Consider the following 14,857-nt stretch of genomic DNA (forward strand, 5'->3'; position numbering starts at 1 on the left):
CTTTGATCAACCAGTTTCGGTTTCAAGATGATCAAGGTATTTGTAGTATCAAGGCATCGGCTAAGACATTTCGTCAGTCAGTTCTCTCGGCTATGGCTCCTCCTTTGGCCTTGAGAAATATTACAGAAGTGAAATGGAAATTCTTTTGGTCTCTGTCTCTTACCACCATTCAACGTAATGTGACATACCGGTATATCTTGGGATGTATTCCTCATCGTCGATTCTTACATTTTATTATGCCTCACGTGTTTGACTCTCCCTTCTGTCCGGTGTGCTTAACTACCACTGACTCTATTAACCATATGCTCTTTCATTGTCCAACTAAAGAGAAGGTATGGCAGGAAATCATCTTTGAGTTTCTTTGGCCTACCACTTCAATATCTGATATCCAAGAGGCTCTTCTGTCCCTGGACTTCTCGTACATCTGGTACTGCCAACGGAAAGGAATCAAACCATACAGAATCCTCATAATTACTCTTTCACAAATCTGGCTTGCTCATATGAGATTTATCTTTGACAAGACCCCCATTGTACCTACGGCCATATTAGCAAGCATCCGATTCAATGTTCGTCAGACTATTGAAGAGGATCAATGCCATTCAATACTGTAGCTTTTTTCTATATAATTTATTTTAGTTTAGTTTATTTTATCTAGTGTGTTTCGCTTTATTTTATTAACTTTCATTTTAATTGCACCCGTCTCTTCACTTTGACTATTACTCTTAGTGTACGCGGCTCAATCAATAAACACATTTAAAAAAAAAAAAAAAAAAAAAATTACTAATAATATGAATTGACAAATCTGAAGCCAACGATAAAAGCAACTCGCCTTTTTTTACCTTAGTAAATTTGCTTTCTTTTTGCAAGAAGTATCTAGAAACAGTCTTGTCTGATTTCGGTGAGATCAGACCTATATTGGGGTCATTCCAAAAATGCTTGTTCGAGTTTTATTTTTTTTTCATCTTCACGGACCTCCGTGGATCTCCTGGGTCAAAAAAAAAAGAGACCTCACAAAACTGCCAAACCAATGGTACCATTCGATTACTGGACTCGAAAGAACATGTTTTAAATGAAAAACCAGACTGATTTGATAGTCTAGTCGTCGAGTAATGGAGCATTAAAGGTTGGTACATTTAAGCTGTGCTTTGAGCATTTTTGCTCTAGATATCATATAAAGCTTGTTAGTAATGGAGCTATAGAGTACTGTATGTTATCTAGAGTACTAAGGAATATGGAAAGGTAGAAATACGGTTGATTGATGATGCGGTAAATGTGAGGTAAATGTGAGGTAAATGTGGGGTAAATGAACAAAAGACATTCGTGATAGTTGCTTGTGGAGATTGAAATAGAAGAAGCAATTTGGTTCTACATTCAGCTGCATAAAAAATCAGGCTTTTGCTGAGAACTACATAAAGATGCAGTTTTATGGCTTTGGTATAGTGACAAAGGTTGTAAATCCCTGTCTTTTGAGTCTATTGATATAGAGAGCATAGTAGTTTCTCTGCTAAAATATAAAGCGATTAGACAAAAATGTTTACGAGGTTTTTTGCTCATATCTCATTGGTTTTATAGCACAATTGGCAAGCAAACACATTTATCAAACACTAGAGTCTCCGACACACATTCTGAGCATTGAAGCTCGTCTATAGCTCTATTTTTTTTTCTGTCTTGTAGCGCCAAAAAGAAGCTTGAAGAGTTGTCAGCTTGAAGATTTTCATGAGTAGCACCCTTTGATTTTGAGAGATTTTTGGTTATTTTTTACAAGTCGCTTTTTTTGGTCCAAATCAACTCCAAAGATACACTCTATATCAGTAATCATTGTTTTTATACATTTAAAGTATTTATAGGGATGTAAACAGGCTTCATACTGCCTTTATTTATCTAAGAAAAAGATAAAAATGTGCATGGATTGTTGTCCTTTTCACTGCAGCAGCATCTATTGGCCTAAAGTCTCTGCTATATGAACAATTAATGCACTACTGAATTGCTTCTTGGAATTGATAATCTATTCGAAAAGCACCTACTTCCCTAAATCAAAGAAAGAAAATATTTGTTCATGGAAAATGTCAAAGTGATAGAAGTTCATTCAACCTTATGAGGGATGATTTACAACAAACAGCCTATAGCAAAAGTATTAGATAAGATACTTCTCTATTCTCTTTTACAATTTTCTATCATCTAGACATCACGGTTTTTCTCTTTTTTATTTAACTTTCTGAAGTATCATTTTTTGAATTCTAAAAACAAACTTCTTTTCATACTTTTATGACCATTGTAAATATGCTGTCATTGTAAATATGACCCCGGAATACTTTTGCTCTTTGATTATGCTTAATATCACTGATAATTGACAGTTGAAAATAGAGTTTCATAGTTTTTTTTTTTTTTTTTTTTTTTTTTTTTTTTTTTTTTTTTTGGGGAGACATCTTGCTACTATCACGTCTTTATTTCAGTGTGTTGTATGTCGAGTATTGAAGAAGAAAAAAGCATCTAGATTTATCGTGAAGAACTTGAGTACATTGACATAAGCAATGACTCATTGTAACCTAGATGTCTTTAGACTAAACTGTAAACATTTATAGAATAAGGTAATTTGTGTAAACCTGCATAAGCTCGAGCCCCTTTTTAGAAGATATGACTTCATGATTTTATTCTTAATAATAACCATCTTCCTCTTTTACTGGTTTACGTTTTAACTGTTTATGATCTACAAAAGTGGGCGAGGACGCATTCTCGATATCAATGATATTACCATCGGGACCTAGCCGAAACCCAATAGTGAACTGTGAATCTTTTTGATGATCTGCAAAAAAAGGCACTTGCAATGAATCTTGAGGCGTAACAGCAGATTGCTTCTTTCGGAATGAGAATGTATCAATTCGCTTGGTTGATTTTGACTTTGGCTTTGCATTATTCAGTACAATCACACTGCGGTCATTTGGAAGAAACGGTCCAGCCCCAGCCCCAGCAGGTGTGTTGAGTATGGCATTGGGTGGTAAAGCCACACCAGAATTCATCATGGGCATATTAGCAGATCCGAAACGATAGTCCATTTCTGCCGCATAACCTCGAAGAACAAGCGAGTAACTATAGATACACAGGGCCCAATAAGCCTAGCAAAAATCTTTTTAGCCAACAGGCTTTACTAATGATGACTTACATAAAATGCAAACAAAAGGATATAAAATATAATGCCAAACTTGAGTTCATCTTCCCATAGACTGTGACAATTATAATAATCATTTGAAAAATCAAATGTGGGTATACTACCATTTGTGGTAGTGTTTAGGTTTTGTCTGATTGCGTTTGAAGAAGTATTGATACACCAATTATAATAATCTGCTTTACTTGTAATAAATAAAATAACGTTAACAAATGTGTCGACAAGTACAATAAAGACAGATACAAAGATAGCATGCGATAGTGTATGGACATAAGGACCAAAATTCTAATATACAATGAGCTTCCTTCATGACATTACACTACTTACGGTAATCAAGACAACAATGCCGCCAATAGAAACCAAAGATAAAATCAGATTAGCCACGCCAAATACGGTGGTCGGTGCTGATGGCATATACGAGTAAAATACTAGATTAAACAGTTAGTTCTATTTCCTTATTCTTTCTTTTTTTTTTCTTACAGCTTGAATTCTGAAAAGACAGCACTGCCATATACATTGAGAACCCCTAAAAATGAGCAATTAATATCAATTACACTTTGAAAAGACCATTCTATATTTACCGCCCATATTAAACATATCATACTACAACCTAGTCTTAGTGGTAAACAACCACAACATTTAGGTGGTGGTGGTAGCATGGGACCAGAATACATTTTATTATGATTAGGGTTATAATTGTTTATTTTATGCTTTAACAATGATTTTTAAAAAAGAGAAAGAGAGAGAAATGCTCAGAATAAAAGAAAAAGAAATAAAGAAGAAGAAAAGAAAACCTTAAATAATGGCCAAAATAGCAAACGAACAACAACAACAATACCAAAGCAAACCGTTGTTTGTAAATCTCCTTTTATAGACCTCTCTTTTTTGTGACACACATCATATTACAGTTTTCTTCCTAAAGAAGAGCAAGTGACTCGATTTTTGTTATATCTTCGGTGTGCTTCACGCAAATGTTCTGGTCGAATAGCCCCATCATCACCCCATTCCTCCATGATTTCTTTGGCTATCAATTCATTGTTTAAACTTATTTCTTCTAGATGAAAATGTTACCTTTTTCAACAATTTCACCTACATACACTTTGGAGAAACCTGCAACAACAAATGCCATTGTTTGGGAGCATTGCTGGTTTAGTACCTGACTGACCAACTAAGAAAAGTTAATATCTATGAAGCTGGCAACTATGTCTTACTCTCTTCACATTGGTTCGATTTAAAGCAGATCGACGGTATCCTTCATACCGTTGAAGTTGATCCTCTGAGAAGTTTTCCAATAGTGTCTTCATATCTTCTTTTGCCTTTTCCATTTGTAATGCCATATGCGCATCCATATCTACAATTAGATCTTCTTTTTCATCATCTTCTGCTTCTGCTTCTGCGTCTTTGGCTGTATCCTTTGCATCTTTCTCTTCTGATTTGTTGGGTTCGTCATCTATCATCGTACTGCCTTCACGATCTGTCTCGACAGATCCTTGACGGGAAGGAGGAGCAGTGCTATTGCTTTGCCTTCTGCTGTAAGTGGGCTGTTGGGGTGGCAGGTTGGTCGGATTGTTGCTTCGTTTGATAGCTGCTGCTGCTGCTGCTGCTGTGGTTAAAGGGCGACCATATTGTGGTTGAGAGTGAGGTGGACTTGTGGCCATATAAGGAGGAGAAAATGAATGCATAGGCGATCTTTTCGAAGGAGGTGGGGACAAGGCATGTGTACTTGACTTTCGCTTCATGGGTGTATTTGGTATCATTTTGTTCAGAGAGAAAAAAAAAGTTTATATTCGGACACGCGTTTCATAGCATGACTTGTTGACTTTTAATGGTAGAAAGCAGGACATTGAAATGTGGAGTATATTTCAATAATGCTAGTCAAGTCAATCAATGGTCTTAAATCAAGTTTGTATATCGAGTAGTAAAGGAGTCGATATACTTATGTGTGAGCTACAAGTGCTAAAAAGATTCTTAGTTTTCTGTGGTCTTTTTAAATGTTGAAATATGGTATATTAGACTCGTAAACCCCACAATATTATTAGGCTTCTTTTTTGTAGTGCATTGATTGAAATAGTGATCAATGATAAGATTCTAGGCTAGACTGATATATCGGTAGCACAGACAACAAGCTGTTTCTTTAAATAACATAACATTTGATTATTGTTGCATACAATCAAATCAAAAATATATTTTTTTAAAATAATATTATTTGGACCTCCTCCCCTTTTAAAGTGCTGAAACACAGGCTTGGGATGCAGATATATAAACCGCATTAGTTGAGCACTTTTTCAATACATACACAAATTCCAATGGATATAATAGTCAAAGTACAGATACTCCTGTCTGTCGTTTATGCAAATCATGACTGGAATCTTATGACCATTTCATATTCCACTGCTCTACCAAGTGGAGTGTTTGGGTAGAAATACTCAATTATTACTACCCTTTGGTATACTTCACCCCTCCCTCCCTCCCTCCACAAGATCATCGCTTTTAAAGCCTTTTTACCTGCCGTTACAAGCCGTTTGAAGCTTGTGCTCATAGTTATCATAGGTCAATGGAATGTCCGGAAATCCTATGAGAACCTGATTCTCAACCAGGTTGTCTTTGAACCTTTTTGTATCATTTCTGATACAAGTTCTCAGGTATTAGATCGTTTTTATAGTTATCTTATAGCTATTACATATACATTCTGATCTGTGTCTTAGATTGTAAAGTATATAAATACCTAAATAATTCTTTAATAAAATTTCGAGTCTTATCCTAATTGAAATTACTTAGCCTTTCTATCATTATTGTGATTCTGACAAGTTATTCTATATTTGAGTGAAGATTTGGCCAAGATTTTTTTTCAATGAGTAAAGAATTCTTCCACTTTTGATCGCTTACGCTGTAGCGCCTGTAATTTTAAAAGAATTAAATTAAATCAAGAAAAGAAAAAAGTTGAAAAAGTTATTGTTCTCTGCCCATCCATGCTATTCCTTACTAATTTATCAATATCAAACTAAGAGTGAGAAAACTACGATCAGTCAAAAAATGCAGTTTATTGAGTTAACAATAGATTCATATTTATAGATAATTGCTTGTGTCAGGGTTCAGCATGATCTTCAAGGATCTTTATTCTATAAATAGTAGAATTGGTCCATATAATTCACTGCTTACTGCTATACAAGGATCTGCATTAGGTGTGTCAATCAATCCCCAATTAGCTCAGTATGATTGACGAGTTGATATCTAAGATTTTCTATTTACTTCAAGACATCTTACCAATAAGACAATCACTGCATAATTAGGCGTAAATCATTTGTTGCCAGACATTTGCCCATTGAAGTAATTTCATCAAATCATGCAAATAGCATTGTAGCTTTTGTGCCGGATGTATCTTAACTATATATAATTAAATAATCAAATCAGAGCTGTGAATGTATGATAACGGATAGTCATTTGAACCAGATTCAATGCATCATAAAATTTTCCAATAAAGTTATCAAGGCATTCTATCCAAACAAACTACTTGATCGTACATATCTTATTTATCTAACAAAGGCTCTAGGCAAATAAACGCTTTGGCAGTATATATATATATATATATATATAAAAGAAAGACGACTATCTATACAAATCTTTTTCTTTTTTTTTTGCAAACATATAAAGGCAGTATAAAGCCTATTTATGTGTGCATAAATACTTTAGATACCTACAAAAAGTGTTTAGCAATAGTATACACGGTGCCTTTGGAGTTGATTTGGACTAAAAAAGCGATTTGTAAAATTTGACCAAAACGACCTTTTAACTAAAAGGCATTACTTATAAAAATTGCTCCTTTGGCAATTTTTGTTTTTCTTTTGATACTTAAACACGAAAAATAGAGCTATCAACAAAATGTGCGCAAGGCACTATGGTTTCTGACTAAAGTGTTTGTCTGCCAACTACACTATAAAAACAGTAAGATATGAACAAAAAAAATCTCAAAAACGTTGTTTTTCATGTCGGCGCAATAATTCACCAGCAATAATGTTATGTTCTTTACATCAATAGGCTCAGAAAGCAAAGATCCATAACTTTTTCTATTGCACTAAAGCTCAATTTTTTTTATGTAGCGAAGTGAACAATTGGATTTATATCGCCATAGGAAAAAATGAAGTGATTTGGGATAGAAACGAATGTATAGAGGCTCATCTGGTACTCAAATAAAATACATAGCAGGTAGTATTGAGTGAGTTTGTTAGGAGACAATCTACAAATCTCTGAAAGACAAAGAGCTTGGCCAAGGACACTTTTGCATTCTCTAAAGCCACCTCGAGCAGTGTCTAAGGACGGTGCTTGGACTTGTAGAAGTTTCTTGATGCATTTTTCGAGCGCTTTTGGAAGTAGTAGATAGAATAATTAGGTAGTAATTGACTGGGTCAGTCGGTTTGCCTTTCTCATGAATTGGGACTACCTGTGCGGCTCGTCAACAGTGAGGCGTGTATGGCCAACGCCAGCACAGATAAAAAATATGGAGAACCAGGGGACCACTAAAGCTTGTAATATTTGTACAAAAATTAAAGCTAGGGCCATAAAAATATTACTGTGACAACCATAGATGTCAGGAACTTCTCATGAATGTAACGGATTTACAGAAAAGTATGTGTATTTTAAAATTTCGACAAAATTTATGCCGACTTACAGGTATGCCGACTTACAGGTATGCCGACTTACAGGTATGCCGACTTACAGGTATGCCGACTTACAGGTATGCCACTTGTGTACTCAAAAAAATATTTTTTAGAAAAAATAGGAGCCACTACTTTAAAATAAATCAAAAATATTTTCTATAATGAAAGAACAAAGAAAAAGTAAAAAAAAAAAAAAAAAGTAAAAAATTCTTAATTTTCTGTTTTAAATTAATAAAAAAAGCTTGTTTTTCAATTTTTTTGTTTTAAATAAATAAACGAGTCTACCAGGTGCTGATTTTGCTTTTTTAGTTTAAAAGAGATATTACTAGTTGGTAGACTCGTTTATTTATTTAAAACAAAAAAATTGAAAAACAAGCTTTTTTTATTAATTTAAAACAGAAAATTAAGAATTTTTTACTTTTTTTTTTTTTTTTTTTTTTTTTTTTTTTTTTTTTTTTACTTTTTCTTTGTTCTTTCATTATAGAAAATATTTTTGATTTATTTTAAAGTAGTGGCTCCTATTTTTTCTAAAAAATATTTTTTTGAGTACACAAGTGGCATACCTGTAAGTCGGCATACCTGTAAGTCGGCATAAATTTTGTCGAAATTTTAAAATACACATACTTTTCTGTAAATCCGTTACATCGCATGCTTTCTTCCGTACCAAAAACAAGGCATAAAACATATGCTGAAGCGGCACGTCTTAAAAACGTGTCCCTCATCCACAACGATATCACTCCTCACCTAGAAGTGAATGATGATATTACTCGTATTTTGCAAACCTGAATTTATCGCTCCTCTCGCTCAGACGGAGCATACCTTTTCAATGTTACTGAATGTAAAAAACAGTATACTGATCAACAGTGTATGGTCGAGTTAAAGAAACAACACCCCAAAGTACACGCTTGTATGGCTCTTAGTGATGGAGTAATTCGTTGCTTCGAAGTTTACGTGACTGATGCCAACGACGTAAATGACATCGCTCGAACTGGTATCAATTTCAATGAAGCAAAGCTGCAAGTACTTTCTTGCAAAGCGATTACCGACCAATCACAGGTCATTAGGTTAAAGCTCTCTCATTTGCCTATGTTTACTTCAGAAGAGGTACTCAGTGGGCTTAATACTAGTTTAGCAATTTTTGGAACCATCTTAGATATTGGAATTACCACCGAGAAGAAAACCGGGTTTTTTATGGGTAGCGGATATGCAGTACTTGACGTATATCAGCCCGAGAATACTCCTCCATCCATGAGGTTTCAACAGCTAAGTCACCAGATTAGTTGGATGGAATCAAGTACTGAAGTCTTCCGAGCCACTTGTAACAACATGCCAATGTGGTGCCGATATTGCCATCAAGATGGTCACACCAAATTTACTTGTGAAACTTCTAGAGCTCGCATTTTATGTTACTCCTGCCATGAACAAGGACACCGATCTTACGAATGTTCCCGAAAGAATTCGACAAACATCCCAAACAAGAAACAGGACAGAAAAACAGGCAAGTCTTTTGAACGTAAGATCACCAACCGTGCGCAGTCAGCCGAGTCCCCAGCACCTAAGGAAGACCAACCTCATGTCACTGCAATGAATAATACTCCAGAGAAAGAACACTCAGAGAAAGAGGATCCAAACGAAGAGGACATGCACATGGATGACAGAGTGTAATGTACTGATGACAAAAATGACCTTCGATATTTGGAGGAAATCCAAACCTATGTTGACACTCTAGAAGGGTATACTCCTGCCCAAATTGAACAGGCTTTCGCGAAAGTGCAAGCAGCTAATGAAATTACCCCTTTCCAAGCCAAAGGAAATGATGGTAACTTATCTATTAGAGGATGGCGTCTCACCAAAGAAGCTGCACGAGCAGAAGCATTGATTACATGGTACAACAATCATGTCCATGTTGAACAGCAGTCAAACTCACCCAGTATTCATCCCCGTCGATCAACTCGCACCCAGAAGGATGATGGCCTCTTCAAGGAGGTCAACCAAACCAATCAATAATTAAATGAATATGTCGAAAGATATTATATGCCACTATGCTTCACTCAATGCCAACAGTCTGGTTAAATCCGGATCACCTGAGACTCAATCCAACTATATACGATTTCTGAAATCGAACAGAAAATATGATACTATATGCTTCCAAGAGACTCAAGCTCGAACACCTGACCTTATTCAATCCTTAAACATTCATTTTCAACCACAGTATTCACATTGGACTAAACATGTCGGTATTGTCTCTTTATCAACAAATTTTAAAATTACACTCATTAACACAGACCATGTTTATAATGATGATCGCTTTCAACTATGTCGGATTGATCATCCTCAACAATTCTTTGACACCTTCTATATACTGAACATATATGCTCCCGCACAATTGAGATCAACACGACGAGAATTTTTCGATAGGTTGACCACCATGCTCTATGATCAACAAGATTGAATCGATTTCAATCGTCTGATCATATCTGGGGACTTCAACTATTCTCTGCTACGACCACAAAGCCTTACTAGCGCGACATCGTCAGCATGGCTTAATTTGTTAGATGTCCACTTTTCGAATGCAATGCATATGAATGATTTAACCGAAGTACCAACCTTCCAAAGAACACAACAGCAATCGATAGTGACTTCAGTGATCGATTATATATATTTGGGACAATTTTTGCAGCCCCAGTTGAAAGACACTAGCATCACTCGTCTGAAGGCAGCATGGTCAGATCATTCGATACTAGATATGACATTGGTTGTGGGACAATCACCAACGGGACCTGGATTGTGGAGAGCAAACCCCGCCTACTCGAATCATCGTGAGTTACAACAACAAATTCATAAGAAAGTATTCAATTTACTACACTATTTTTGACAGTTTGAACCCTCACTTTCACCGGCAGAAAAATGGGATCGAGTGAAAGCTACTACCAAGAAAGTAATTAAAAACTACAGTTATGAATATGTGAACTGGAGGAAGAAAACGATTACACAATTAGAAAAGAAGCGTAACAAGATTTTGAGAGGAAAGCCGACACCTGCTTTAAGATACCAGTTAATTGGACCTATCGATGCCAAGTTGGGTCAATTGCAAGAAGAACTAGTGGAGATAGAACGGCTTAAGGCTGGTATTAGATGGCGAGAAAGAGGGGAAAAGGATGCTGAATATTTGAAGAACCTATACAAACGACGGTCAGCACAGCAGTATATGGCGTCTGTCCAGAGACCTACACCTCATGGCACTAATACCGTTACTGTTGAAACTGAGATACTAGTAGAATGAACTTCGGATCCCATCGATATGCGTGAAGTAGTAAGAGAATACTACCAACAGCTATACACTCTAGACCAAGTCGCCGACAGCGAGATAGATCAATACCTAGCTTCTGTGAATTTCGATAAAACGGTGAGGAATGATCAAAACGATCACCTAATGACACCCATCACCATTGAAGATTTGTTGGACCAAGTTAAACGTTGTCCGAAACAGAGTAGTCCGGGCGTAGATGGTTTGGGATATCAATTTCTTCGGATCCTGTTCCAAATGCCAATTCTACATCCTTTAATTTTAGAGGTATACAACAGTGCTTTGACCACCAATTGTACACCAGCTTCTTGGAAGGATATTAGAGTCCGACTATTGCCAAAAAAAAAGGGGGATCTATCTGAATTAAAGAACTGGAGACCGATCTCGCTAATCAACTATGATGCGAAAATACTTTCCCGGGTAATAAATTCTCGTTTGAACACCATCACCTCCCATATCGTTCAGTGCTCACAGGCAGGATTTATGAAAGGTCGGTTTATAGGCGAAAATGGACTGCTTTTACATCTACTGCTTCATCAAGCCCGCCACCGTCAATATCCAGGTATAGGCATGCTACTTGATCAAGAAAAGGCATATGACCGAGTAAACCCATATTACTTAATGAAAGTTATGGAATGTTTTGGTTTTTGCCGCCAATTTATTAGATATGTGCACAATTTCTTCTTTGGCAATCTAATTTAAGTTGACGTCAATGTTACTTTACCCAGACAGTCTTCCAACAACGGGGCCTACGTCAGGGTGATCCTCTGTCTCCTCTCTTGTTCAACCTGGCTTTGGAACCCCTTCTACTTTCCATACAACAGGATCGTGAGTTTATCGGATATGCATACGAATTTGATGGGAATTCTCTGTTCGTCAAAACTATTGCTTACGCAGATGATGTCTGTGTCGTAGTAAAGACACAAGATGATTTCACCAGGTTGCAGTATCACCTCACACAGTACGCAAATGTGTCTAATGCGAAGTTCAACCAAGCCAAAACAGAAGCATTTTCACTCAATGGAAACAAGGATGCTGACTGGGAACGTTATCTTCTCCACCATAGGATCTCAACATACCACACAAAATTTTCTGTTGAACCATTTTGTTATCTAGGGTTTTACATGGTCTACACCATTCAACAAAGAAATGTTATCCAAGACAAACTACTTCATGAGGTGAAGGAACAGGTTAAGTTGTATTCATCAAGGCATTTATCCTTACGAGGCCGGGCGACAGTCACCAATACGTTGATTATGACCAAGATATGGTATGCACTAAGATTATTAAACCCAACACAAGCCTTTCTACAGAACCTCAAGAGTACCATTTATAAGTACGTTTGGCAAAACAAACGACCTCTGGTATCCTTTTTACAATTGAGTTTTCCTCTCTCTCAAGGCGGGGTTGGTTTATTACAACCAGCAACACAGCATCTGGTATTGCAAGTAAGACATCTTCACCTTGTATTTCGTTCAACTAGTCCTTCGTCACTTGTTCGACCTCTGTTCAAACACTATATGAGTCTTATTACCCCAAACCCTAAGCCTCCCGAATTATCCTTTTTTGTTCCAGAATGGCGCACCCATCCTCTAAACCATCCCACTTCCATTGTCAATGCGTGCTACCAAGCTTTTGATCACTTTGGTATCAAATTTGATTTCTCGGGCTGTTCGGTGGCCACTTTGCTACAACTGCCGCTTCATTACTTGTTAAAGTCTTATCCAACTTGTTGTGATGTAAGAGAGAAGATAAAAACAAAGAAGTCGATTAGAACTTGTATAGGTTTATTATCCAAAAAATATATATGTATCCCTTTTTAGCTCTTCATTCTCTAGGTATTTATACATGAAGAGACGTCGGAGTAAGTAGTAGTAGAATTCATGCAAATGACTGAGTCTCTATTATCATAGACTACTTTAAATTAATTAAATAATGTAAATTATGGATTTCGGTTATAAGTCTTGATCTATTAAAAGATACTTTGTCTTATTCAGTACAAGAGGTTCTTTTATGCCTGTTTCTGATGTAAATTGATTATGATATATTTTTAGTATGTAATTGAAGACTTATTTAATGTTCAGATCATCATATGCATATAGATTCTATATGTTCACAACACAACTAATCACTGGTTGAACAAGCATAAAAAATTCTTCGCAAGCAATTTCTTCATCTATGACTCTCGGCTTCGTCGTCTACGAATACAAGTTGAAACTGAATATACCCACAAGCCATCGCTGTGCCGAAGGCTGAAAAGAGAAATCTTGGAACTACGAACAGTGCAATTACAACCGTATCTTTTTGATCATATTGTTACCAACGTTGATGAAGAAACCCAACTTGTACCCCACATTACTACTCTGGTTAATCAACTTCAACACAATCAACACTGGTACAGTTATACCTCTCAAAACTTTCGCAATTTGAAAATTAATTGGACAATATCTTTATTCTCTTCTATTCCAACAAAAGATATCAAGACTTTTTGGTCGCTCCCCATCTCACTCCCTGCTCGAAACCACTGTTACAGGGTAATTTCCCGGTAACTGCCCACCGCCACATATCTTTATTAGATTGGAACTGTACCCAGTACTCTCTGTAGGCTGTGTAACTCGACAAGCGAAGACTTTGAACACTTTCTTGTTTCTTGTCCAAACAAGAACTCTATTTGGTCCATGGTACTCCAATACCATTTCCCTACTTATCTGTTCTCCAATCGTGATATTCTAAATGCATTGCTCTCTATCAAGTCTCCCTTCCATCAGAAATATAGCCTCTATCGATCTTTGGTAATCGTTTCCACTACGCGATTTTACATCTGGAGAGCTTACTGGCAACTCATTCTCCACAACATACCTTTTACTGCCAATACAATTCTCACAACTATCAATCGACAAATCCACATTCTTACGAATGGGATTCCCGATTAAATTTAATTTTATTATATTCTACCTTTCACTTTTTCATAGCAAAAAACAAATATCTACGAGTATGTGTGACTAAACAAGTTAATAAAAACTCAATTTACAAAAAAATAAAAAATAAAAATAATAAAAAATAATAAAAATAAAAAAAAAATAAAAAAAAATAAAAAAAAATAAAAAAAAATAAAAAAAAATAAAAAAAAAATAAAAAAAAATAAAAAAAAATAAAAAAAAATAAAAAAAATAAAAAAAATAAAAAAAATAAAAAAAATAAAAAAAAATAAAAAAAAATAAAAAAAATAAAAAAAAATAAAATAAATCCGTTACACTCATGAGAAGTTCCTGACATCTATGGTTGTCACAGTAATATTTTTATGGCCCTAGCTTTAATTTTTGTACAAATATTACAAGCTTTAGTGGTCCCCTGGTTCTCCATATTTTTTATCTGTGCTGGCGTTGGCCATACACGCCTCACTGTTGACGAGCCGCACAGGTAGTCCCAATTCATGAGAAAGGCAAACCGACTGACCCAGTCAATTACTACCTAATTATTCTATCTACTACTTCCAAAAGCGCTCGAAAAATGCATCAAGAAACTTCTACAAGTCCAAGCACCGTCCTTAGACACTGCTCGAGGTGGCTTTAGAGAATGCAAAAGTGTCCTTGGCCAAGCTCTTTGTCTTTCAGAGATTTGTAGATTGTCTCCTAACAAACTCACTCAATACTACCTGCTATGTATTTTATTTGAGTACCAGATGAGCCTCTATACATTCGTTTCTATCCCAAATCACTTCATTTTTTCCTA

At 35.9% G+C, this 14,857-nt stretch overlaps 4 protein-coding genes across 4 annotated transcripts; 2 read left to right on the plus strand and 2 right to left on the minus strand.

Moving 5' to 3' along the window:
• Window positions 1-2,654: 2,654 nt before the first annotated feature.
• B0P05DRAFT_482285 (uncharacterized protein) lies at window positions 2,655-3,822 on the minus strand (the record flags this gene model as incomplete). The annotated part of the gene is made up of 5 exons (XM_051575218.1): window positions 2,655-3,113; window positions 3,161-3,448; window positions 3,491-3,567; window positions 3,644-3,689; window positions 3,745-3,822. 5 exons carry the CDS (start codon window positions 3,820-3,822, stop codon window positions 2,655-2,657), a joined length of 948 nt encoding a protein of 315 aa, XP_051428916.1.
• A 91-nt stretch (window positions 3,823-3,913) lies between these two features.
• On the minus strand, window positions 3,914-4,989 carry B0P05DRAFT_567376 (hTAFII28-like protein conserved region-domain-containing protein). Its single transcript, XM_051581132.1, has 3 exons — window positions 4,375-4,989; window positions 4,235-4,331; window positions 3,914-4,187 (listed from the first exon to the last, which is right to left on the minus strand). The coding sequence occupies exons 1-3, from the start codon at window positions 4,918-4,920 to the stop codon at window positions 4,066-4,068; spliced, it is 765 nt and encodes a 254-aa protein (XP_051428917.1). The 5' UTR covers window positions 4,921-4,989; the 3' UTR covers window positions 3,914-4,065.
• Window positions 4,990-8,852: 3,863 nt separating this feature from the next.
• On the plus strand, window positions 8,853-10,681 carry B0P05DRAFT_608535 (uncharacterized protein). The gene is made up of 3 exons (XM_051583374.1): window positions 8,853-9,477; window positions 9,520-9,760; window positions 9,846-10,681. The coding sequence occupies exons 1-3, from the start codon at window positions 8,905-8,907 to the stop codon at window positions 10,268-10,270; spliced, it is 1,239 nt and encodes a 412-aa protein (XP_051428918.1). The 5' UTR covers window positions 8,853-8,904; the 3' UTR covers window positions 10,271-10,681.
• Window positions 10,682-13,573: 2,892 nt separating this feature from the next.
• B0P05DRAFT_567380 (uncharacterized protein) lies at window positions 13,574-14,129 on the plus strand. Its single transcript, XM_051581133.1, is given in 4 exon segments — window positions 13,574-13,628; window positions 13,640-14,060; window positions 14,072-14,087; window positions 14,111-14,129. The coding sequence occupies 1 exon segment, from the start codon at window positions 13,804-13,806 to the stop codon at window positions 14,056-14,058; it is 255 nt and encodes an 84-aa protein (XP_051428919.1). The 5' UTR covers window positions 13,574-13,628; window positions 13,640-13,803; the 3' UTR covers window positions 14,059-14,060; window positions 14,072-14,087; window positions 14,111-14,129.
• The last annotated feature ends 728 nt before the right edge of the window (window positions 14,130-14,857 follow it).

The sequence above is a fragment of the Gilbertella persicaria genome, assembly GCF_025201335.1.
Source record: "Gilbertella persicaria strain CBS 190.32 chromosome Unknown B0P05scaffold_105, whole genome shotgun sequence".
NCBI lineage: Eukaryota > Fungi > Mucoromycota > Mucoromycetes > Mucorales > Choanephoraceae > Gilbertella > Gilbertella persicaria.